This window comes from Fundulus heteroclitus, chromosome 5 (genome assembly GCF_011125445.2).
Source record: "Fundulus heteroclitus isolate FHET01 chromosome 5, MU-UCD_Fhet_4.1, whole genome shotgun sequence".
NCBI classification, from domain to species: Eukaryota; Metazoa; Chordata; class Actinopteri; order Cyprinodontiformes; family Fundulidae; genus Fundulus; species Fundulus heteroclitus.
Window position 1 is genome coordinate 38,847,089 of NC_046365.1, and position 25,063 is coordinate 38,872,151.

General features: G+C 40.6%; 1 protein-coding gene across 1 annotated transcript; it reads left to right on the plus strand.

The window, feature by feature from the left end:
- The first annotated feature begins 832 nt into the window (after positions 1 to 832).
- Positions 833 to 12,751, plus strand: gprin3 (GPRIN family member 3). Its single transcript, XM_012862868.3, has 2 exons — positions 833 to 1,318; positions 10,093 to 12,751. The coding sequence occupies exon 2, from the start codon at positions 10,176 to 10,178 to the stop codon at positions 12,162 to 12,164; it is 1,989 nt and encodes a 662-aa protein (XP_012718322.2). The 5' UTR covers positions 833 to 1,318; positions 10,093 to 10,175; the 3' UTR covers positions 12,165 to 12,751.
- The last annotated feature ends 12,312 nt before the right edge of the window (positions 12,752 to 25,063 follow it).

Genomic DNA, 25,063 nt, shown 5'->3' on the forward strand with positions numbered 1-25,063 from the left:
GGGAGTTAATGAGTGTCCTCTGAACGTCTGTCCAGTCAGCAGTCTCCTACAGGAGGCTGTCGCCTACTGACCCAGACTGAGACCATTTAGAGCAGGGATCATCAATCTTTTTAAAACTGAGAGCTTCTTCATCGCTACTGTGTCATACGACGGGCTCCCTACTGACCGTTGAACTACAAGAGTCCAAGCTCACCTTAACTTTACGTCATATCAAATTTGAACGCTTTTGTCATTTTTGAATTTATGCAAATGCAAGTATGATTAAAAGGGAAGAGCAACTGAATAAAATAGAAATTTAAATGCAGCTCAATAGGTGGTTATCCTGTTTTTCAACAGGTTTATGGGCACCACATGTGGTCATTGGGGGCTACCTGGTCCCCTCAGGCACCATGTTGGTGGCCCCTGATTTAGGGGCTCAAGAACAGAAGGCTTTGGAGGTGCTATGAGTAAATTAGCTGACAAAGGTGTGAACCCACAAGTTTCCACTATTTACATTTTTTAAATATGTTCTAATTTTCTAAGATGCTGAATTTTGTGCTGAAGGCACCCAATCATAAAAACCCTCAAAGACATAAAAGCTTGAACTACTTCCCTCTACGTGAAAAATTATTACAGGAGTTTCACAATTTTTTTTAACCGTGTGAAAAAAATTTTTTTAACTTTTTGTGTCACGATATTCTCTTTTTTCTTTTAGATGTGATTATAAAGTCGTTGGTCTCAACGATCAAACGGGACCCAGAAAAACGGAAAAACCAGTGAATGATCCAATTTAAAACATTTCTACCGCCTCAAAAGCACCGCTCCAGATGAAATGTTTATTCACACGCCCAGATGGAATAACCTCTCTCTGCTGCTGCTGGAAAATGATCGGCTTCCTCAGGAGGCAGCAGCAGCAGCAGCAGCATGTAATGAATGTGAAGCGCAATAAGTGACCCTCCTGTGATCGCCTGCGGCGGTCGCAGATAGGATGCTGCCTCCATCCTCATCCCGTCTCCCGTTCGTCCCTTCATCACGCTGCGTGGCGCGGCTCAGCCCGGCTGGGATGCTGCAGCGCAGGCGGGAGCTTTACGAACCGCAACAAAGAGCGGCAGGCGGCGTCCATCGGTCAGTCAGCGGTGACTCATTGCGCACGGTCAGTCGGTCGACTGGGGGCTCGGATTTGGCGCTGCTCGGCCGTGGGAGATCGATAACTCCGAGACTCATATTCTGTGGGAAGGCGTGGCTTGGTGTCAGCGACACTGGGGTGAATTTTCCATATTCATTCTTCGTCTGACAAACGGCGGCGCGCAAACGGCACCCGATTCCACGGGACATCAAGGTAAACCGACCTCGTTCTCTTTCTAATCAGACTGTTAATTGGTCGCCTTTCCGCTTGCAGATGCCTGCAAGGTCAGATCAGACCTGTGGACGAGTCTCACGGAGACAAGGAGCTCCGGTGCATGGCTCACATCTTAATTGGCCTGAATAGGTCGAGTGCAAACCTTTGATGCGGACTGCTTTGCGTCGGCTCACGCTGGTCGTGCACTCGGTTTTTTTTGTTTCGTGCCATTTGCAAAGTGGTGCGTAGGAAAAAAAGAAAAAGGTTTAAAAACGCGCAATCAGCAAGGCGTTTAATTGTCGAACATCCAATTGCAGCCAGGAAACGGTCTCTATAAACATTTGCGCTTTGAGGACTGACAGGCAGATGCACCGTGGCAGAGCAAACACACAGAGATGGGCCAAAGCACCAACCAACTGTTTGGTCTTGGTTTAATCATACTAACAGGTACTAAAGTGCTGTTGGAGACATGTCATATGACACATGATCATTAGAGCATACATGTAAAATAACAATAATGAATTTGAGGATGCTGAGTTTAACAATATAATAAAAAAACTTACTGCATTGGTTTATATTATACTCTTTAGGTTTACCATGTGCAAAGATAACATATTGTGTTTTCTCCATTTCCGATGACATTTTGTTTGCAGAATGGTGCTTTGACATGTTGAACAGCATGATTAAAGTCTCTCATCGCCGCTTTGAGAATTATGCAGCACCACAGGTCAAGGCAGTCAATTTTCACAAACCCTTTACAGAACAGACGAGGACGTACACACAGCTTGCTGCTGACAAGATGCCATCACAAAGGGCTGTTAAAGCAATCTGATCAGAGTAAATGAGTGCCGTCATTTTATTGTATGAAGACAGAACGACACGGAGTTCATCTTGCACCTTGAACAGCCTGATGTGAGAATAAATATTTATTAAAAACAGCAAAACAGCTTAGAAACAGATCCTGGAAGAGAGGAAGGAGGCAATCAAATGATCTTCTCAGTTCCTCTCATTATCCTCTGAGAGTCCCTATTTCCTACGTAGAGTAGTAGCAAGAAAACATCCAAAAAATATATTTTAAGCTTTGTGGCACGGTGGGTTATCTTGGTGGAAGTAATCATCAGACGATGGGTGCACTGTGGTCATAAAGAGATGAGCAAGGTCAGCAACAATAGTCAAGTAGCTCTAGCAGCTCATTTATATGTTATCAGAACAATAGTTTCAGTGTTTCAAAACCTATAAAAGACGGTGAAATGTAACAAAAAAAATGTTTTGAACTTTGGGTTCAGTGAAAACACAATTATCTCTCAATTCATAAACTAATTTCCCTCTTTATAAACAGATTCTTGGTACCACCCAGTAATTATGTCTCCAAATTTAGGCGTGTGTGAAAGTTGAATAGCTAATGGCTTTGTTAATTCATGGGGAGCACGTATAGCTTCCCTCGGTAGTAAAAAGATTGAGATTGTACTTGTTTTATAGGTATTTTGATAGATCTTGATGCAATAAATCCTCTATAGAGCTATCAATATAAAATGCAAACTGTCCTTAACTTTGTCCAATATTTCATTTGAAATACAAAATTAGTGTGTGAGTAACTTGCTATTGGCAACGGCTCCTAAAAACCTAATTTCCAGAATAAAGTCAATCTAAGCTTTATTTTAATATATCTGTGGTTACAAAATGGCACATTTTGGAATTTAATGTGTTTTATTCAGAGTGAATGGATAGTTGTTGTTTTGTTTGCTTCTTGTAGCATCAAACCATTTTTGAATACGTTTTGTTCCCTTTCTACTATATCAAAAAGCTGTTTTCAATTTCCTCCACTACAGAAAAAGGTTGCATCATCAGCAAATTAAAGTTCAGTTCAGTTCTGCAACTTTGAAACTAAACATGGATCATTCATTTACGTGACAACGATAGTGGACGAAGTAGCGAGCCCTGAGGCACCCCACATTACACGTTCAGCAACTCAGAATCACTATTTACATGCACCTGCCTCTGACTCCATATTTGTGTAATTTACACAGAAGTAGGTTATGATCGTCCGTTTCGAATGGTTTTTGTAGATAGAAAATCAAGCTGCTTCAATTCTTCTTTCTGTCCTATTAGTACGCTGTTCTATAAAGCCCATCTGTGCCATTGAGGTTGTTCAATTTATTTCTGGAACCATACTGTTGTTGGTCATTATTAAAGTATTTTACTCTACCAAGCAAGCAGGAGTTTAATTCTGTGTAGGGAGTAGAGAATAGGTTAGGGGGCCTTGAATGCAGCCCTGGGAAAAGTTAGTGATGAGTGTCTGGAAGGAAGAGATGTGGAGGTTGAGTTTTACTATCAGAGGGCAATTTGCTAGCAAGTCAGGAGAAGGTTAATAACCAATATGTCAGACGGAGGGGCTGTCAACGAAGAGCATTTTATGTCATGGCATCCTCACTAGATCTACTCGCACAGTAGGCATACTGGCGTGGATCACAGCTTACATAATTTGCACAGAAATCCAAAGAAATACACCCAAAGGTAGAGCCTAAAGCTGCTTGGATTGTTCTCGCCGCCATCTGCAGTATGTCAACATACTCTCTGGCACAGCTCTGTGGAATGCTGTGAGAATGCTGCTATTCAATTCAGTTCAATTTTATTTATATAGCGCCAATTCACAACACATGTCATCACAAGTCACTTTATAAAGTCAAATTGAATCAACCTCCAGGTTGGTCAGAAAGTTTCCTCTCCAAGGAAACCCAGCAGGTTGCATCAAGTCTCTCCAAGCAGCATTCACTCCTCCTGAAAGAGCGTAGAGCCACAGTGGACAGTCGTCTGCATTGTTGATGGCTTTGCAGCAATCCCTCATACTGAGCATGCATGAAGCGACAGTGGAGAGGAAAACTCCCCTTTAACAGGGAGGAGAACCTCCAGCAGAACCAGAACCAGGCTCAGTGTGAACGCTCATCTGCCTCGACCCACTGGGGCTTAGAGAAGACAGAGCAGAGACACAGAAAGCACAGAAGCTCACATTGATCCAGGAGTACCTTCTATGTTAGAGCATGATGGCAGAAGATCTATGGTTGATGTCACAGCTAACAAAACGTCAGAGCAGGTGTACCTTCTATGAAGAGAAAAATGACAGAGAGAACATAAAGTTAAAAATTGAAATGACAACTAACAATACAAATTGGAGAACAGTAGGAGAACTCAGTAGAGTGAAAAATATAGATCTCGATGTCCTCCAGCATTAATTAATTAATTGATAAATAAAAAAGTTTATTTTTTAAGGAATCTGGACCAAAGATGACAACTTATGTCTTTTTAAAAGTAGAAAATTTAAGGTCATCCAGATTTTGAAGTCATAAAGACATGCCTGTAGTTAAAGTTGATTGGATTCATCAGGATTTATGGATAAATATAGCTGAGTGTCATCAGCATAACAGTGGAAATTAATCCCATGTCATTTTGCCAATCGGAAGCATATATATAGTAAATAGAATTGGTCCAAGGACTGAACCTTGTGGTACTCCACAAGTGACCCTAGAGTTTGAAGAAGATTTATTATTAACATGAACAAACTGGAATCTGTCCGATAGATAAAATTTAAACCAGCCTAATGCTTTCCCCTTAATTCCTACAATATGCTCAAGTCTTTGTAGGAGAATATTGTGATCAACTGTATCAAATGCAGCACTGAGATCTAACAAGACAAGTATAGACACAAGTCCATTATCTGAGGCCATGAGAATATCATTAGTGACCTTCACCAGAGCTGTTTTAGTGCTATGATGAGCTCTGAAGCCTGACTGAAACTCTTTAGATAGGTTCATTACTTTGTAAATGTTCACATAGTTTATTAGCAACTACTTTCTCAAGAATTTTAGATAAGAAAAGAAGATTAGATATAGGTCTGTAATTTATTAAGTCATCTTGATCAAGAGAAGGTTTCTTAAGTAAAGGTATAATAACAGCTACTTTAAAAGCGTGTGGTACATATTCATTTACTAAGGATAGATTAATCATGTCTAAAATAGGGGCATAAATCAAAGGGAATATGTCCTTAAACAACTTGGTTGGAATTGAGTCTAACATACAGGTAGAAGGTTTAGATGAAGCTAAAATTTTAGAAAACTCAGAAAGCTCTACTGCTTCTAAACAGTTCAAACACCGCGCAGGTTCTAAAGATTCCTCCAACGCTGCCTCACTTACTGAGGACGATGTAATCATGTTTGAGAGGATGCCAATGATTTTATTTTTAATAGAATCTATTTTATTTATGAAGAATCCCATAAAGTCATTACTGCTGAGAGCTGAGGGAATGGATGGATCAATGGAGCTGTGACTCTGAGTAAGTTTGGCAACTGTACTGAAGAGAAACCTAGGATTATTTTTATTCTCCTCTATTAATGATGAAAGATATGCTGCTCTAACTCTGCGAAGGGTCTTTTTATACATTTTTCCAGACTAGGTAGGATGCCTCTTGGTGTGTAGAGTACCATTTTCTCTCCAATTTCTTAACGTTATGCTTCAAAGAACGCAACTCTAAATTAAACCAGGGACCCAGCTTACTGTGAATAATCAGCTTCTTTTTCAAGGGGGCTATTCTGTCTAAACTAGGAGAGTGTTGTCTTTGCCAGGCCCGTCCCCTGATCCTAGTGCTGTTCTTCCAGAGGTCAGGTCCTCAGAGACCTACACACGATTCATTAGGAGTTTAAGGAGAGCTCATGGTTAAAAATCTAATGATATTAAAGTCCATGGTATTTCTCTGCTATTTGAAGTTTGTCCCCTGAAGCTCTATGACAGGAGTGTCCAAGGTGCAGCCTAGGGTCCGTTATCGGCCCCTGGACTGTTTTTGTGTGGCCACCAAATGCAACTCAAGAATGATCGACCAGCCTAGGTAGTGATGCAGACGGAGACATTTTATTGTTCAATAGTACAAAATTTTTACCAACAAATAAAAATCTTACAATGTAAAGAGGCGCAACTCTAGCAGTGACTTTTACACCAAAATCTGTTTTAATTAATTGATTGAACATGGCTTAATAGAGTAAAAGTTGTTCCAAAAATAAAGTAATCCGAACGCTGTTCTTATTTCTGAGAACAGACATTTGGAAATAAAAAAAATCAGTCGAGCCAAAAACGAATGAGATCTCTTTTCTTTTAAAGGAGCAATAAGCAAAATTTCACCACTAGTTGGGCTGTGGAGCTCTGTCTGTAGACCAGAACAAGATGTGCATCAAGCCACGCCTCTCTCTACCTCCCCTCCAGACACAACTCACCCCCCCTTTCCCCTCCCATTCTCACCTGTCACCTCGTATGCACATATTTGTAAAGTATTAATACACAGCAAAACAACATCACCTTTCGGAGGAAATATCCAGTGAAGAACTAAGTAATTCATAACTTTATATTGCTGTCAGCAAGACAACGTTCCGACCCCCTGGACGTGCCCGCCACCATGTTGCTTCAACGCTGCGCTGCTCTGATGGTGGCATTTTATGGCCAGGGAGGGGCTAAAACCTGATGTTCACATTTTGTAAACAAAAGACTGGAGAACAATACAAAGTGTGTGTAACGATTGTAGGAACGAACCCAAAATTCGGCCGAGCACAGTTACGTAAAAAAAAAGAGTTTATTGAAAAAGCAAAAAACGGACCAGGAGATGCAGGTGTTACCAGTCTTGAGCCCAAACAGGTGGAGCATGGAGACGAACAGAAAAATCCACGGCGGCACGACACGAGTGAGGAGATGTGAAATGCTGTGAATTGAAATGACGGTCTGGCAGCGAGTGGGTCAGTGAGGCAGGTATATGAAGACAGGTGAACAGGTGAGCAGAGTGGGAACTAATTAGTGACAACAGGTGGAAGTGGTCTCGGCTGACTGGAGACTGAAGTGTGGACAGGGAGGTGATAGGGGCTGTTTGCTGAGGAGAGTGGAAACTAAGCTTTATAAGGCAAACGTGCCAAACCCATTTTCAATTATTTTTACATTATTTTCCTTTTTTTATATATATATCTTTATGTGTAAATTTAGCTTGTTTTTAATTAATTAAATGTTTTTGGCCCACAAAAACCTTTGAACTGGTGACTTTGGCTCATGTGACAAAATGTCTGGACACCCCTGCTCTATGCAGTTGCTTTTTTTAGAGTGTGACTGACTGTCAACGGAGGTTACAAAACAGATAAAACCCTGTTTTATCTGTTTGAGAGTCTAAATTTGAAGAAAGAAAGGAGATTTTAGAGTTGCCTTGATGGCTGATGTCTTTGTGATGGACTACGCTCGGTTACAAAAGCATCAACAAAGCTTGCAGCCCTTTTAAAACGGTAGCATTTTGAAAAATCTGTTGACAGAAGAAAAGTTGACAAAACCACAGACATGGTTCAATTTATTTGTAATTATTGGGAGAATGCTGTGACTGGCTAACTGTTAGCCGCAACTGATGCTACATTTTGTCTTTAGTCTGGAACAGATTTGATCGTCTAACTAATTTGACAAATAATTATTTATTTTCAAACCTAGACTGACCAATTCTTTTGTGAACAGTGATTCTTTAAAACACTTATGATTTTGTTGATTTACTTGTGAAAACAGTGTTAGCAGGTTTTTTTCTTGGATTAGTACCACCTCAGGCAAGACAAGCATAAATGCTGCTATAGATGGTCAAACCTGGGCATAATTATTATACACTAATTAACAATTCTTTAACACACAGTTTGTGATTTGTGAATCCTTTACTGTATTTGAAAAAAGAAAAAAAGGTTTTGCTGAAACCTCAACAATTCTAATGAAATCAATATGTTCTGTTCAGCGGTCGTGGCAGATGGACATTCACACTGGTTCTGCTGGAGGTTTTCCTCCCTGTTAAAGGGGAGTTTTCCTCTCCACTGTCGCTTCATGCATGCTCCGTATGAGGGATTGCTGCAAAGCCATCAACAATGCAGACGACTGTCCACTGTGGCTCTACGCTCTTTCAGGAGGAGTGAATGCTGCTTGGAGAGACTTGATGCAACCTGCTGGGTTTCCTTAGAGAGGAAACTTTCTGACCAACCTGGACGATTTGATTGAATTTGACTTTGTAAAGAACCTTGAAATGACATGAGTTGTGAATTGGTGTTATTTAAATAAAATTACATATATTGTGTTTTAGCTGTTGGAGTCATTATGGTATGATCAAGTAGAGCAATGAACGTCAGCAGATGCAAGACAGAAGGCAAGTGTGAATGACAAGCCGAGGGGAGGAATAGTGAAGCTACAAGATGGAGACATACTTTAAATGATAAATGGTAAATGGACTGAACCTATTTAGCGCTTTTCCAGTCATGCTGACCACCCAAAGCGCTGTACACTATAGTCACATTCACCCAATCATTAATGCTCACACATTCATACACCGAGACGCAGCTCGGTGGGCAACTCTAGATGGATGAGCTTAAGTAACTTAGGCCAGCCAAGCAAACTATCCGGCACTGCACAAGGGAGGCGAAGAAGAGAGTGCAGGCAGAATGAGGTGGATGGAGACAAATGTCAGCAGGGATCTGGATGGCAACAAAAAGTGAAAGGAAGATTTCCAAGATGTTAGTAAGACCTGCTGTCATGACAGTGGCAATGACACAAATACAAAAGTCAGAGTAGTGGGGACAGCTGAAGATGCTCAGGTTTTTATCCAAGTGCCAAAAATGGGCAGGATTAAAAACTAGACTATCAGGTCTAGACAGCTCAGGTTGAGCCAATTAGAGGCAAGCAGGCAAGGCTGAGATGTTTGAGACGTACATAGGAGGGATAAATGGCAATGTCCTATGAAAAGAGAAGAAAATAATTCTAACTATCAACACACATAAATGATAATTACGTCATTAAACAATAATGTTTCAAAGTTAATAGAAAAAATATTCCTCATATAAAGCATGTCATGCTATTGAAGCAATTTGTAGCTGCAGCTTTTCTATAACTCAAGAATTATTTGATTTGTAGAATCAACTTTATTACTAGTAATGTACCCATTAGTTGTGTTGTATTGAGTAAATTTTCTGTAAATCGGCTTTGATAGAAAGTCAGAAGGTCAAATCCTAAAAAAAAAAATGCATTTGTGCCTTTTAAATCAATGCTTGAAAACTGAAAACTGTCATCCTTCTTACATTACCAAATTTACCTAAATCTAAATCAGAAGGTCAAACTGTAAATAAAACTAAATCATTCTGACCCCTGCCAAAAATGTGACCATGTCGGTTTGGTCTCCAATGCCACGTTTTTTCATTTATAAATGTTCTGGTGCTTTTATTCCAGAACAGACAGATTCCAGGCAGATGACCGTTCATACTGAGCCCGGTTCTGCCGGAGGTTTTCCTTCCCGTTAATGGGGAGCTTTTCTTCCCACTGTCGCTTTATGCTTGCTCAGTATGAGGGATTGCTGCAAAGCCATGTACAATGCAGACGACTCTCCCTGTGGCTCTACGCTTCCCCAGGAGTGAATGCTGCTTGTCGGGACTTTGATGCAATCAACTGGTTTCCTTATACAGGACATTTTTGACCAATCTGTATAATCTGACCCAATCTGTATAATATGATTGAACTTGACTTTGTAAAGTGCCTTGAGATGACATGTTTCATGATTTGGCGCTATATAAATAAAATTGAATTGAATTGAATTCATTCTAACAAAAATAATTGTTAGAATTTCTCAATCAATTTGACAAACTGTATCATGCAGGTCTGGTCTATAATCATCTCAGTAAGATTTCTAATGCATTGATTGGTGTATATTACAAATAAAATACTCTTCTACTGTCTTCTCTTAGGGAGCTGCGTAAAGATTTGATTGCCTGTCTGTCTACATCTTTGGAATACAACAATATTTGAAGATCCAAACAGGTAATTTGGCATGGGAACTAACCCAAAAAGGACGGTGACTGTCCAGATGGTGCCTCACCTTGCTGTGGCAGACGCACTAGCCAACAAAGAGTCTAATGCCAACTGGAGCAACGAGCCGCACCTCAAGCATTCTCAGGTTTTTCCAAACGTCCCCCTCACGTCTCCCAACCCGCAGGATACCCCGCCTTTGTCAGGTGCTGCTGGGAACACTGACCCACATCTCCATAAATCCTCATCAAAGGGAGGTGAAGAAGTTCGCAGCGCAGTGGCAGACATGCCAGCAGGCAGCAACGGGAAGCAGACACAATCTGAACCTGGGACAGCCGGTGAGCAGCACCCGGCTAACCTTTTGCTAAAAAGCCAAATGGAGAGTGAGACAAAAAGTGACCACAGAGACTGTAATGCTAACATAAAAACATCTCGTGGAAAGGATACGTGTGCGGCTAGTTTACCGACTGCAGCCGCAGAGTCAAAGGTTGACGAGCACAGCAACGTCTGCAGTGTTAAAGGAACAAGTCCTTCGGAGGCAGCACCAGTGCAGCTTGTATCTTCAACCGAACGCAAAGCACAAGAGACCCACAATAAAAATAAAAAACCCTGCAACACCAGTGAATTAGGAAATACAGCATCTGCATCTCAACAGGAGACCAAGGATCCCCGAAACAAATCTACTCCAGTATTACAGAAAACGCCAGAGCCAGATAATTCACAAAGCTGCTCATCAAGCGCTGTAACTGCAAAACCTGAACACAGGATTGAAACTGTAGCATCCTTTACCTCTCCTAAACCTCCTCCAGCAAGTAAAGCAGCAGACATCACCACCACGGCTGAAAATACACGTTCATCACATTCAGAGAGGGATTTTCCCGTAGTAACGGCAGCACAGGTCCCCTCCAATAAACATCACCCTGCATCCTCAAAGGAGGATTCATCCAGTGTCCCGCCGGCTGCAAAAAAGAAGTCAACCTGTGGTCAGGTGTCTGAGGAAACCGCCCGGACCGGCACAGGTGTCTGTTCAGGAGAGCAGCACGGCACGCAGTACAGGGAGGCCTCAACCATGACCTCATTCGTGCCGCCTATCAAACAGTGTCACGATATGGAGGTCCAGGCCGTAGCAAACACATGCAGTAAAGGTGTGGGTACAAGTCCGAGTCTGCTGCAGTTCGCTTCCACTCGCAGGCTGAGCAGCGACGGCGGGGTCCCAAGGGAGGAGGCGCAGAGTCTAGCTGTGGTGTTCCCGGCCGCTGAAGGCGTGGGTCCCTATCAGGTCTACACAACTTCCCTCTCTGCCATGGAGAGACTCACCGTGGAGGCAGAGATGTGCCCCAATCAAACTCCAGGTTTCTGCTCAACAACTGTGCCCCAGCAGCCTGATTCCGTGTTAGGAGCCAAACCCAAGGAAGCCGGATCAGCTCTGAGCAGCATCCAGCCAGTGTATCAAATCAACATCGAACACAGCAACCACCAGAAGGACACTGTGACGGGCGCGGTTGAAATATCGTCCACCGCTAAAGCTCCCTCTCTGAAAGAGACAGCCGGCCCTTCTGCTAAAGGAAAAACCGCCGCGCTTCCTCAGGGTCCACCAGCAACCACAGCGACAGCAAATGCAGCAACAAAGTCGGGAGCAAGTTCCGCCGAGCAGGGGATAAAGCGAGAGAAGAACGACGAGGAAGACGATCAGGACGGATCGCAGAAGGACAAGAACGTCCACGAAGTCGTGTGGGACGAACAGGGGATGACGTGGGAGGTCTACGGGGCGTCTGTGGACCCAGAGTCGCTTGGTTTCGCAATTCAGAGCCACCTGCAGTGTAAAATCAGGGAGCAGGAGAGGAAGCTGATTGCCCAGACTTCCTTCAGAAAGTCCATCTCCGGCGTCGACTCTCCGCAACGTGGCAAAAAGAAGAAAAGGAGGGAACAGAACATTTTCAGGTCAATGCTGCAAAATGTCAGGAGGCCCAACTGCTGCGTGCGTCCCCCTCCCTCCTCCGTCCTCGACTAGCCCTGCGCCGTGGCGGCCAGCATGAGATTCCTCTCTTTTTTTTTTTTTTTTCTGGAGGTCACAGTGTTTGTCCTCCTGCTGTCAGGACTGCAATGCCAAGTGAAACATTACCGGAACACCGATCCTTATATGTGAGTATACTGGAATGTTGTAGCAAACACAAACAAACAAACAAAAAAAAAAGAGTCTGACTATTTGTGAAATCTGTGAACAATGTAGGATATAGAAGCATAAAATAAACAACACATATTTTCTAGAAATAGAATGTAATAAAAAGAGAGAAATCCCATTTTTTTTAAAGTATAAAGGCATGTATCTTAGCTTCAAATGCTTTATGACTTAAAGTTCAAACCAATCATGAGGTATCCTCTACTGTCAGACATCATTCGTGCAAATATTTTGGGCTGATATCTCATTTGTTGGATTTAGTGAACGTTTTCAAGGTGTTTGGGAGATTTTCGTGTCATGCATTCATGTATTTTTCACCCGTGTGGTGTCAAAAAAAAAAGGGAAGCACTGTAAACACACATAAATGTTATGTTTATTCTCTGTTATTCCTTGGATTTCTATTAAAATAATATAAAACTATGCTGGCTTTTACAAATTCTTGCTTTTTGGCATAAAACTTTATAGAATAAATTATGTTATGAGTAAGGTCTTTTAAACTGGTTGCATAAACTGGAAAGATCTTGGAGTAATACCGCCAACCCCTAAACTTTATAGTGGTTATTTTCTCACTTAAATAAGTTTCTAAACTTGATTTTAAATTTACCCAAACATATAAGTGAGTAAGCAAGTAAGTGAGTAAACAAGTAAGGAAGCAAGGAAGCAAGTAGACAAATAAGTAAGCAAGTAAGTAACCAAGTAAAAAAGTAAGTATGCAAGAAAGTAAGTAAGTAAGCAAGTAAGTAAGGTTGTAAGTAAGTAAGTAAGCAAGTTAAGTAAGTGAGTAAGCAAGTAAGCAAGTTAAGTAAGTAAGTAAGCAAGTAAGTGAGTAAACAAGTAAGTAAGGAAGGAAGCAAGTAGACAAATAAGTAAGTAAGCAACAAAGTAAGTAAGTAAGCAAGTAAGTAAGTAAGTAAAAAAGTAAGTACGCAAGAAAGTAAGCAAGTAAGTAAGTAAGCAAGTAAGTAAGGTTGTAAGTAAGTAAGTAAGCAAGTTAAGTAAGTGAATAAGCAAGTAAGCAACTTAAGTAAGCAAGTAAGCAAGTAAGTGAGTAAACAAGTAAGTTAGCAAGGAAGCAAGTAGACAAATAAGTAAGTAAGCAAGCAAGCAAGTAAGTAAGTAAGTAAGCAAGTAAGTAAGTAAGAAAGTAAGTAAGCGAGTAAGCAAGTAAGTAAGTAAGTAAGTAAAAAAGTAAGTACGCAAGAAAGTAAGCAAGTAAGTAAATAAGTAAGTAAGCAAGCAAGCGAGTAGGCAAATAAGTAAGTAAGCAAGTAAGTAAGTAAGCAAGTAAGTAAGTAAGCAAGAAGTCACTTCCTCAAGTAATTAAGACAATATCGGACCCATTTTCTGGAATTGTCATCAAAGGGTAAAGAGCTGTTGAAAGTGATACTACATTTTTTTTATCCTGCTTTGCAGAAAAGGTGCAAAAAATATAAGATGCTGTCAGATAACAGGAATTTTATCTTTAGGAGCAAAAACACAGGTCTCTCTTTTATTTGCATTTAGTTGCAAATAGTTGTTTTCAAGCCATTGTTTACCGTAATTTCTGTTAAACAGTGGTCACATAATTCAAAAAATACAGCTGAATATCATCAGCATACAGATGATAAGAGACATTCTTATAACATTTCATGATTTGTCACAAAGGAAAAGTGTATAATAAAAACAGAGTAGCCACCAAACAGATCCTTGAGGTACCCCACAAGACAAAACAGTGGTTTTAGAAAGAAACTGCAAAGATCTACAGTATCAGAGAGGTAAGACTGGAACTATTTTAAAACCGCACCAGAGAACCCAAACAAATCAATTAAAGGTAATTCTTCTGAAATCTGTCTATAGCTGTTTGGAAGAGATGGATCTAAATGTGGTTTCTTAAGCAATGGAGTAATAACAGCTTTTTTTTTAAAAGGTGCCACGTTGCAAAGGTAGGTGTGGGACTTGGAGTAACACTAACACTTTGAATTAGACCAGTATTTCAAAAAGTGGTGATGCTTTTAGCTCTTTGTGGGATTCAAATGAGGCTCTCTGGGAACTAAAGAGCCAGAGGAATGATAAGAGCTGTCCGTAGAAGACAGGGTTTAATGACAAACAAAAGAGGGATGTTTGAGTTTTCCATAGATGTTGCTGCAAAAGTTAATGTCAAGCTTAATCACAGAAAAGTGATTGATAAGAGGCATGCTTGCATGGGTCTAAGTTATTACCAAACAGACAAATATTCTGGTAACCCTAAAGAAAGGCTTTGATTTTATGAGGCTTTCAATGCTGTTGTTTTTCTTTCTTTTCCCCAAATGTTTTAAAATTTCATTGCAAACTTGATTGCTAAATTCCACCAGTGGGCGAGGAGTTTCACATTTAAAAAAAAAATCTGACTTCAAAATGTGCATATGCTGCTGCTCAAAGACCAAGCATTAACAGACCCAGAGACGGATTTATAAAGTTACATGATGGCGCTCATGAGATTTATCTCTTTTTTGTTTTTGTTTCGGTTCACAATGATAACACCTTTCAGTGTAACTGTACTCTCCTGCTTGGTGTTTAACGCTGATTCTAGGCGACGTCTGTTGCTGTCTTAACAAGCATGTCACTTCGTGTTAACGTCTGGACGCGAAAGCAGGACCAAAAAGAGTCCTCGGTATCTGCAGTGGTGCTGTGAAATGTCACAATGTGTAAGTCTGAAGCGTCTAAAACCAGTTCCTGTTTCCTCTTGATTCTTTGAGATCAGAGGACACGGTCAAGTACTCAAGTCGCACTGATCTCTCTTTCCTCAAGTTGTAAGCTTTGACCTCTTTCGGTTTTCATGAGGCTGGGTGAAGGCTGCCAAACTGACAGGGATCTATGGAGTCCTTAAATATATATTTCAGCCCTGTATGTAAATGAATTCCTCCTTCTCCAAAGGTCACTTTCTGCTTCACACATCTGCTTCGTCTCTTCCTGTCATGGCAGACCCCAGCCTTAAGCTTGTGTCTTTCACATCCGCTTTAGCTAGCTGTCTTTCAGGTTATCACAACTTTCAGTTTATTTGTTATTTGGACAGCAGAGTTGAAGATCTATTTCAGTTACAGGGAAAATGGACAGAAACTTTGGTTGAGTGCCTTTGAGTATTGTTTGAGCACTGTCACCTGAAGCGTGTCCAAAACTTTGGTCACAAGGGCCAACATTTGTGAATTCAAAGCTTCAAAGAGTGTTGAAATAAATAAATAAATAAATAAATAAATAAAATTCCCAAAAAGTAATATTGTGAACCTTTTTTTTTTCCTGCTCCATAAATTTGAGTATGGAAAATCTGAATAAAACAAATTAGTCGTATTTTGTGTAGGAAAGGGATGTGAAAATCATTGTATGTAGATCTAAAACTTGCATGTTAGCAGTATCAAAAGATGGTCATACAGTTTGCAAATTATTTTGGGCTCGAATGGAAAAAATAAAAATGAAGAAATGTACAACTTTATTCATAAAGCACCGTTGACCAAAATGCTGTACACCGATAAAAACAAATAAAACACAGAAATACCCTTGCCAGCTCTAGCAGGCAAAAATACAATAAAACTATCACCAAATAATTAAACATCAGAATAATAAAACTAATAAAAAGATACAAAAAAATAAAACAATAAAAAATTTAACTCTCAGTGATAAGAATAGCATTTAGATCTGTCTTTCTTTGAATGAATTGGAAGCAGATTTTGGTGCACCAAAGTTTGCTCAGCTGTAAGAAGATTTTAACCGTAATAATTGTGGCGCCCGGGCAGAACTTTGGACACCCCTGCACCGGATAAAGCTGACAGTATGACACAAAGAATGATCCAGAATGCGACAGGCCTTTGCGGTACTTTGCTGCAGTCGTCTGCGGTGGATTAAGACTGTGCTGGGCTCTCTGTTACAGACGATGAGGTGTAGGAGCTCCCAGAGAGATCCTCTGCATCTATAGAGGGTGAGGGTAACATGGCGGAGGCTGCGCATCAATGTCCTGGGTGTAGCAAGGCGGCAGCAGAAGGAACATTACGATGACGTGGGGATAATGTGCACTGGCATTTTCTTATGCATTGAGACTTTAAAACATGCCCTCAAAAACTGAATGTCCATGGACATCTTATTTATGGCTATTTTATGTTTGCTATTCCTTTTAACCTTGGAGAATTTGTTTGGCTTTGTTAGTGTCGGTTTTATCCAAATTTACCCTAAGAAGGTTACGCTGTTTAGCTCATTTAATAAATCCTATCTAACCACCATTAGACACCCTGTCCCTTTAATTTCTGTCTTTCTTTCCTTCTTTCTTTTCACTTTTCAACCAACAGTCCCATTTGTTTAGCGGAGGGCTCTGCAACCTTTCTGATGGAGAGTGTCATTGGAAAGTCATTGATAATAATGTTAATAACGCTGCAGAGTAAGTTATACACCATAGATGATAACTTTATAGAACTATATTTATTGATAGATCTAGGCAAAGTGCAGATCAGCTATGTTCATAAAGCACTTTTTATCTAAAACAGAACCACCATAATTGCAAAGAAACCATACAACAGAAAACACAAATGGTATTCATGCTCTCCTCATAACAATGATGATATGAAATAAAATGGCCCAGCATGATGTGAATGCTAATACCTGCCTTGTGTCCACCAGTTCTGTTATCTGGAGATCGCGTTTAGTAACTGAGCATGCGGGTCGTTGAGTGTCCGGCCGACCGACGGACTGAGAAATGAATCTCACACAGAAATGTGGAGCCAGATTCTGTCGATAAGGCCTGTGAAATGTAAACTATATGATCGTGCACAGCTGTAGATTCCAGCTGCTTTCCTAAATCAGCAAACTTTGTTTCCCCCACAGAGTCGAGCTTTTCAGTTCATTCAGCTGCATTTCCATGTCGTCTGTATCTAGCCAGTCAACAAGAGACAAATCCAGCCGGTCATTAAACCTTTTCTGGTTTGGACAGACAAGAAAACATTGGCCCAAACACCAGCGTAGGGAATTCTATCTAAAGTCTTCGGTTGTATTTCCGTGGTGTTAATGATGGAGTGGACAGCTGCCGGAGGCGATTGAAGTTTGAAAGGACGTCCAGCTTTCAAACGAAAGCATCCAACGGATCACAGATGTCTTTTTTTTAATGTGTCCTGTCTCATGATGTAGCGTTAATAATTGCTCTCCAAATGCCAAAAAGAGACCAACAGATTCACTTTCATAAGTGGAGCATTGCTGCTTTCGCTATAGTGCTCTGCTTGATTTATATGCAAAAAAAATCTTATTGGATATTATTTTACGAATCCTTTAAGTTCAATGGACAAAGAAATGGAAAGGTAAAAGAGAACGAAAAGCAATGTTAAAGGTGAGAAAAGTAAAATAAAGAGACAGAGATAACATTCTCGGAGTCTGCTTCTACATCTGTAGAAAGAGATATAAAAAGAACAACAAAACCAGCCAATGCCTTTGATAACGTCCCTGGAAAATACGTAATATAATTTAACAAAATATGTATTTAGTGACAGCCAAAGCTTGCCATAGGGTTTATCTGCATAGAGGTGTATATGTAAGCACCTGTAGGCGTTTGCAAAAGTGCATTTATGTATTTAAGGTTTATCCATGAGAAAAAAATTCTCAATAGTTGTTGTGAGGAGCCAAAGACCCGCCTCCCAGAGCACCGAACCAGACGCCAGGGAAACCAGAACCCAAGAAGTCCCAAAGGACCCCCATAATAATAAGCACACACTCGAGCACCCATTGCCGGACACCAAGGAACTTTAAAATGTACTGGGATCTGATCCCAACAGGACCCTCAGACAGAGGCTGGTCCATCCTGAGGACAAAACCCCCAAACCTAAGATGAGCAAAGTGGTGAATGTGGCTCTGTGCAGTGAGGAATGTTCTTATCTTCATAGTGGAGAAACCAAACTCCTCCTGTGAGCCAGGCTAACGACGGGCCTAATGACTCTCCATTGTTGGGGCGATCAGTTCCAGGTGAATCTAAGCTCTAACGAGGCCTCATCAGCAGGTTTATAAAGCTTGGAGCTCCACACTACTGCAGACAGTTTGAATTTAGAAGGCTTCCAGAATAGAAGTCCAGTTGTTTTATTTTTTAAACCTTTTTTTTGGATTGATCATGACCTGGATGACTGAGAATCTTCACCAGCATGTAGGCATACATCCCTGGTAATGTTGGATACATTTATCTTTGCATGTGGTTGGATCTTCATGCAAGAAGGAAAAGAAGTGGAAAACCTGGGTGAGTACAATCAGTCCAGCAGCATCATTGATGCCTTTACAACTAAAGATGTTGTTCATTCACAAAGTCCAGATGCCTGAACAAATAGAGTGGAAACTGAGTGGCTGCCGTGTGCTTGGCTCATTAACTTTCAGTGGTATGATGCGTTTGCAGGCTAAATTGGAGGCAAACCTGAATGATAGCGCTGCAGGGAACAGGAGGATCTGACCAGGGCTGAAAACAGCCGTGGAGAATAAGAACAGAGGAGGGGGATTAGTGGAACAATTAACAGGTGAGTCTCGTTAACCAACTGTGGGAAAGCTGTCAGAACTGAGGGACAACGGTAGAGATGGGAGAATTTCTGTGAAGGAATACCGGTTATCATGTACGGGATAATGAGAAAATGGAACATAATCAAAAACGTAAAAGATAAAAACAGATGCTTTAACATATCGTTGCTCTCACGCCCAGCATGAGCACTAAATAATAACCACTGCCTCCTCACGACGAACCTCCCCCGGAAGCCCTTCCTCTCTTCAGCCGTCAGTTAAAGACTGATGGTCCGTGAGAGGAAGAAGGAGCCACTTGTTTCGGCCCGAGGGCCTCTCCCGACTCACACTGAGACGCTGAAGCCGACGACAGCTGCGCTCTCACTGAGGGCTGCAGGACGAGCGACGCTGCATACTTATTGGACTTTATTAGAAGCGAATGAGCAATGCCTCTCGTTCCTTTTCTGCACGCCGCTTGTCTAAATTACCTGTATACAAAACAAAAACCCACTATCTGAGCTGCTCTGTCTTACGCTGACTCAATCCTTGATATTCGTCCCTGGATTTAGGAAGAAATTGACAGCAGCAGCACTTTGAAGCTGGATCTGAAGTCTCAACAGATAAGTTACAGTGGTTTTGGGATTTGAAATGTGTTTGCAGTGACCCGGTTAGCTACATGAAAACATGTGGAAACCCTCGCAGAGCGCTGTGGAAAAGTATTTGCCCCCCTTCTGGCACTTACGTGTGTCAGATGGTCAAACACATTTCAATATTTGACAAAAAATAACCTGAGCAAATGACAAAAATTAGCTTTCTGTCCGGATCTGGGCTTTGTTTTGGCTGTTTGTTAATTTTGATCAGTTAGTTCACTCACCTGCCTCAGGTTTTATTTCTGTTTTTAGGTTCTGTCTTAGTTTGGATTTTGATTTTGATTTTGTTTATGTTAATTCACTTGGCCAGATCAATCTGTCATGAACGAGAGATTCATGACAGGGTCGAAATTAACGACCCAGGACTATTATTTGACCACCGAGCCTGCTTACCCCTGTCTGACTTATTTTTTAAGTTTATTAAAGCCTTTTTATTTGCACTTTCGAGTCTGGCTGAATACTGGGTCCTCACTCTCCCGTTCATGACAGATTGATCTGGCCAAGTGAATTAACATAAACAAAATCAAAACCCAAACTAAGACAGAACCTAAAAACAGAAATAAAACCTGAGGCAGGGGAGTGAACTAACTGATCAAAATTAACAAACAGCTAAAACAAAGCCCAGATCCTGACAGCTTTCATGTCATGATTTCATTAATTTGGGGAAATTTCCCCCTTTTATTCAACTTTTTTTATTTTATTTCACCAGACCTTTACAATCAAGAAATCACATTAATCGCAATATGAAGTAGCTAAATTATCTAAAAAATTACTCAACACACGTCGAGCTAAAGAAATTTAAGAGCAGATGAAAAACAAAGTAATCAACATCTATTAGTTTGAATAAAGCCACCGTATGCTCAGTCCTTTGGGTTGTGTAGCAGGACAAATCCTCCTCTGAATGGGTAAAATAAACAGATTTTTTTGTGGTGGTTGTTGGTTTCCTCCCTTCCAAGGTTTTCCAGACGCGTCTCACTGGGAGGAAAACCCAGAACTCCCTGGCGGAAGGTTTTAACTCTCAACCTGTTACCCCTGCAACTCAGGATTAAAGAAGGGGTATAGCAGAAAATTGGATGGATGGATGGATGGATGGATGGATGAAAGAAACAATTTTGCAAAGAATAATGGGCCAAATGTCCTCCAGAGTATTTTGTGTCTATTCAGGTTATCTGCACCTGACATTGAAATTTCTTTTTTTAACACAAACGTTCAAGTGTGAAAAGAAAGCAGTAACTGGAGAGCGAATTCTTTTCCGTGGCAGTGCTAGCTTTAGCTGTGCTGGGATTGGAAGTCTGTGTGCGTTGACCCAGTTAGCGTCTCAAACCAGAACCTCCTCCTGGAAACCCCTGCAGAGTCTACCGCGTTCAGAGGGAAGCCGTCAGCGTTATCAAGGTCATCACCTGAATAAAACACGTCCACGCAGCGACCGTTCGCACCGTTAGACGCACATTTGTTATCAGGACGAGTGACAGCATTTACAGATCATATCTTAAGATTATGTAGAGGCTAATTAGGTTGAGCTGATGATTAAACTGACTTCTTTTCAAATCCAGAGCTGGCCTGAAGATTCTTGGTGGAAAGAATTTATATTAAATTGTCTTAGAATGTCTTCGTTTGGTCCATTGTGTTTCCCACAAATCTGAATTTATCTTGCCTTCATCCCCGAGCCTTTCTTTCTCACGCCGCCTCCTCTGTGAACTTGCAATCCCCGTTTCTCTCCGTCCCCCATTTTCCCTCTTCAACAATTCGAAGGCAACAAAGCACCCTAAGCCGGTAATTAAAGCTTCTCCTCTGCAGGATGTTTTTTTTTTTTTTTGCTCCTCGGAAATGATCCTGGTCCCCTCTCATCCCTGCATTGTATCTGCTCCACGGCTGGTATTGTGCTTCGTCCTTCTGATCGCCGCACTCTTCCCAGAGGAATACGCGCCCTACATTTGTTTGCGGTGCAGTCTTGGCCTCTGCGAGTGTGTACACGAATCAAACGCTTCCAGTTCGCTGCTGCAGAGCCTTTTGTCTCCCCTGTCACTTTTGTGGCAACACGCCATCGCAGCTTTTGTCTGCTTGCTCTGTCTGCATCCCTAGATCTATCATTCCTTTTTGCAACTCATTATTGTCTGTTAAGTAAACTAACGAGGATATTTAACCTCTCTGACGGGGCACATGTGCGCAGATGGATGTGAGAAAGCCTTCAGTACAGTATGGGTGCATACAGTATATGAAAGGGTCACCTTCACAGCTCCGTGGCTTCATAACCGCCTCATTATGGGTAACAGATGAAGACATAATTCTTATCCTCCCTGGTGAAGCAAGAAGATTCAAAGCAGACAGTAACAGATGTGAAACACCGAGAGGAAAATAGAACCAGATAGACACACAAATGTAACCTATTAACATTTAATCTCTCTATAAATTGAGTTTTGGACAAATTATTCTGGAAATATTGGAATATTATTCTGCATCAACTGGATATGCAGCTTTTGTCATGTCAGTGCACTCTTTAAAAGTTCAACAATGGAGTCCAAATCACAGGAAAAAAGTCGTTAAATAGGGACAGATAGCTCCTTCAGGTCCTTTCTCAGTGGGAGAGTTTTTATTTTTTTTTGAATGGATGTTAAATCAAACATCAAGATCTTCCTTTTGAACTCATCAGCTCTCACCTCTGCGCTTTTGTCAAAGCGAAGCCTGCGCCTCTCTCTGCTGTGTCTACAGGAGGAGACTAACAGGAAGCACACAAAATAAGAAAGAGATCTCCTAAACTCTATTTACATTTATCTGCTAGAATGTGTAAACGGTGGTAATGGAAATAGAAAATAATGGAAGTGGTACTTTTTCTTCTAACTGGTGAAATTATGGATCTAAAGGCAGGTAGAGATCCATGGCGAGAGGATCCTTGTTTTGCCCTTAAAAATGTTGGAGCAAAGCGGCTGCACAAGAACTAAGTGGTGAATATACGAGCAGCTGGAAGTTGTAGATCCAGCTGCAGAAATGGACACCAGTCGGTTCAGACCAAACAGCTGGAAGCTGTCTGATTATCACCGGAACCGTGCAGTAAGCTTTTTAGAAAGTTACCTGCAAACACATCCGTGCATTTTTCTCCTCAATGCTTTAAGAGTAAAAAACTCTAGATACAACTTCTGGATGCAGAGGATGATTTTATCCACAAATTCCTAAACATTTCTGGTTACCAGCCATTAAAAAACAAAAAGAACCCTGACACAACAAAATAGGCTAATTAGCTACATAAATGAGATCATAAACAATCATAATACTTTTTTGACCACTGTTTTATCTTAAGTTATGGCATCTGTTCATGTTTTAGCTTCAGTTTATTTTAGCGTTTTAACACCCATTCCTTTGGTTCCATGCAAATAGTGCCAATGTTAGTCATCAAGGTACATGTGAATTAAATGGTGCATTAAGAGGCCTCCTAATGCACCATTTAATACTGTAATGGTGATTAATCAATTTCATTCAGCTGAGTTGAAGCCTAAAAAATATGAACTGGTCTTTGAATACTGGAGTTAGACACCATCAGTATCGACTAAAACTGATTTCTCTAATGGATGAAATGGATTCTTCTGGATAGAAATCTGCCAAAGGACATTACCAACAGCATGTGAAGATCAATGCCTTCATTAATGACCCTCCCCAGGCTGATCATGCAAACCATTAGATAAAATATCGAAGATTTTTAAAACATCCATGTCCTTTGAAAAAAAGCATCATCCCAAAATGAGTTACCCTTTTTGTTGCATGTTTTAGCTTCATTAAAAATAAATTATGCTCTCCTTGGAGGCAACGGTATCACGCCACTGCAGAATTTGGTGTAAGCTGGGTTTGTGATAAATAGCTGAATGGTCAAAATTGTCTCATGAGGAGTTACTTACTTTATTCATTCTGTTGTTAATGGCATTTCAGTCTTTGCTCTCAGTAATACTTTACAGTTAAACCCAAAATTACTCATGCCACTGGTAAATTTAGATTCAAGTTTTCTTTCAGCCAAGTTTGACTTAGACTGGGATTTTTTAAAACAATGTTTTAGTGAACCTTTAATTAACAAGGCAAAGTCAAAAATGACATGGCCACACCCCCAAAGCAAAAAAAAACAAGGTTTGACGGCGAGGTTGTGCGATTTGTGCAGAGGGACCGGTGTTGCTGAGGTGAGCAGGCAGAGGAGCTGTGGGAGACAACCGTGGAACTGGGGAGTTTTCCAGGAGGTTCAGGCAGAGTCTAAGAAAGTGCAATGAAAGGAATAATTCTTCCAGGAGCGACCAAGACCTTTGGTTCTGAGAAACATAGAGAAACGTAGAGACACAACAACATTAGAAATGGTTGAAAGGCTTTAGAAAAGGTTGAGTTTTGGCTCTGACTCTAACCGGTTCAGTTGATGATCAGGTGGGGGGGGGGATCAGCGGATCAGAGGTGGATACGATGAACACTCTGCTCAGACCACGCTCCCAGTAGGAAGATCTGAAACTCAATCACCTTAAAGCACACTCACACGCCAAACAATCGCAGTTTCCAAGAAAGATGGACAGACTTTAAACCAAACTTCCACCACTTTTGCAATAAACTGTTACATTACAGACCCACAGTAGAAAGACTTAGGAACAAGAAAGCCATAAGAACCAATCCTGTCCTTAACTAATACCATATAAGCAGCTAAGCCAAAAATTTCCATCTACACAGATGCATATTTATTCTGTTTTTGTTTCTTTCATTTTTCTTTTGTTCTTTTGATTTTATGATCTGGTCTAGTGTTTATTTCCTCTTAATTCTTTGAGTTAACGAGTTTAGTTGAACCTGTTGGATGATTTAACTAAACCTTGTTGTATCTTTGCTGTCATTAAACATTGATCTTTTTAATCCAAATCTCAGGGTTTGATTCTTGATCTGTAAAATAACAAACTGTTTTTAAGGAATGTTGATGTTTTTACAACTTTAATTTAATATCTACCACTGCTGCAGTTACAATACTTCCGTATTTCCCAAGTTCTTTCGTCCCTCTCATCGATAATGATCACGTTACGATACTTTGTTCTCACTTGCATGGTGGTTTGCATTCAGATTTTATTTCATTTATTTTTCTGATTTAGTCTCAAAGTTTCACAAATCTTGCATGAAAAGGGCTATACAGTATCAATAAAGTCTGCCATCTGTCAGGGGCGGATACTACTGCCACTGGCCATAAGAGAGGCTCCTTCACTGCCCACCTTTAAAACTCTGGTTAAAACGTACTATTATTCTTTTACCACTAGCGAGACTTTTTATTTTTAAATTGGTATTGTTTTTTTAAGTGTTTTTTATGCATTATCGTTTTATTCTTGTTTAAATGGAGGTTTGTAGCTATGTACAGCACTTTGTTTCAGACGTTGGCTGTTTTTAAGCGCCTTATTAATAAAGATTGCATGGTACAGAGTTGACAATGTAATTTCCTTTAGAATCAATAAAGATCTATCTATCTATCTATCTATCTATCTATCTAGAAAGCCTGGTGAATGTTTGGTCAAAAATATTATAATCATTTAACATTTATAATTACAGAAGAAAACATTTTCCTGTTTAAATTCAAAGATGTATTTGTTTAATCTGTTTAATTAGCTTCAAATGGGCTTCAAA

What these genes read in the sequence shown, in the direction of transcription:
- gprin3 (XM_012862868.3), top strand. Translation starts at nt 10,176, where the DNA reads ATGGGAACTAACCCAAAAAGGACGGTGACTGTCCAGATGGTGCCTCAC.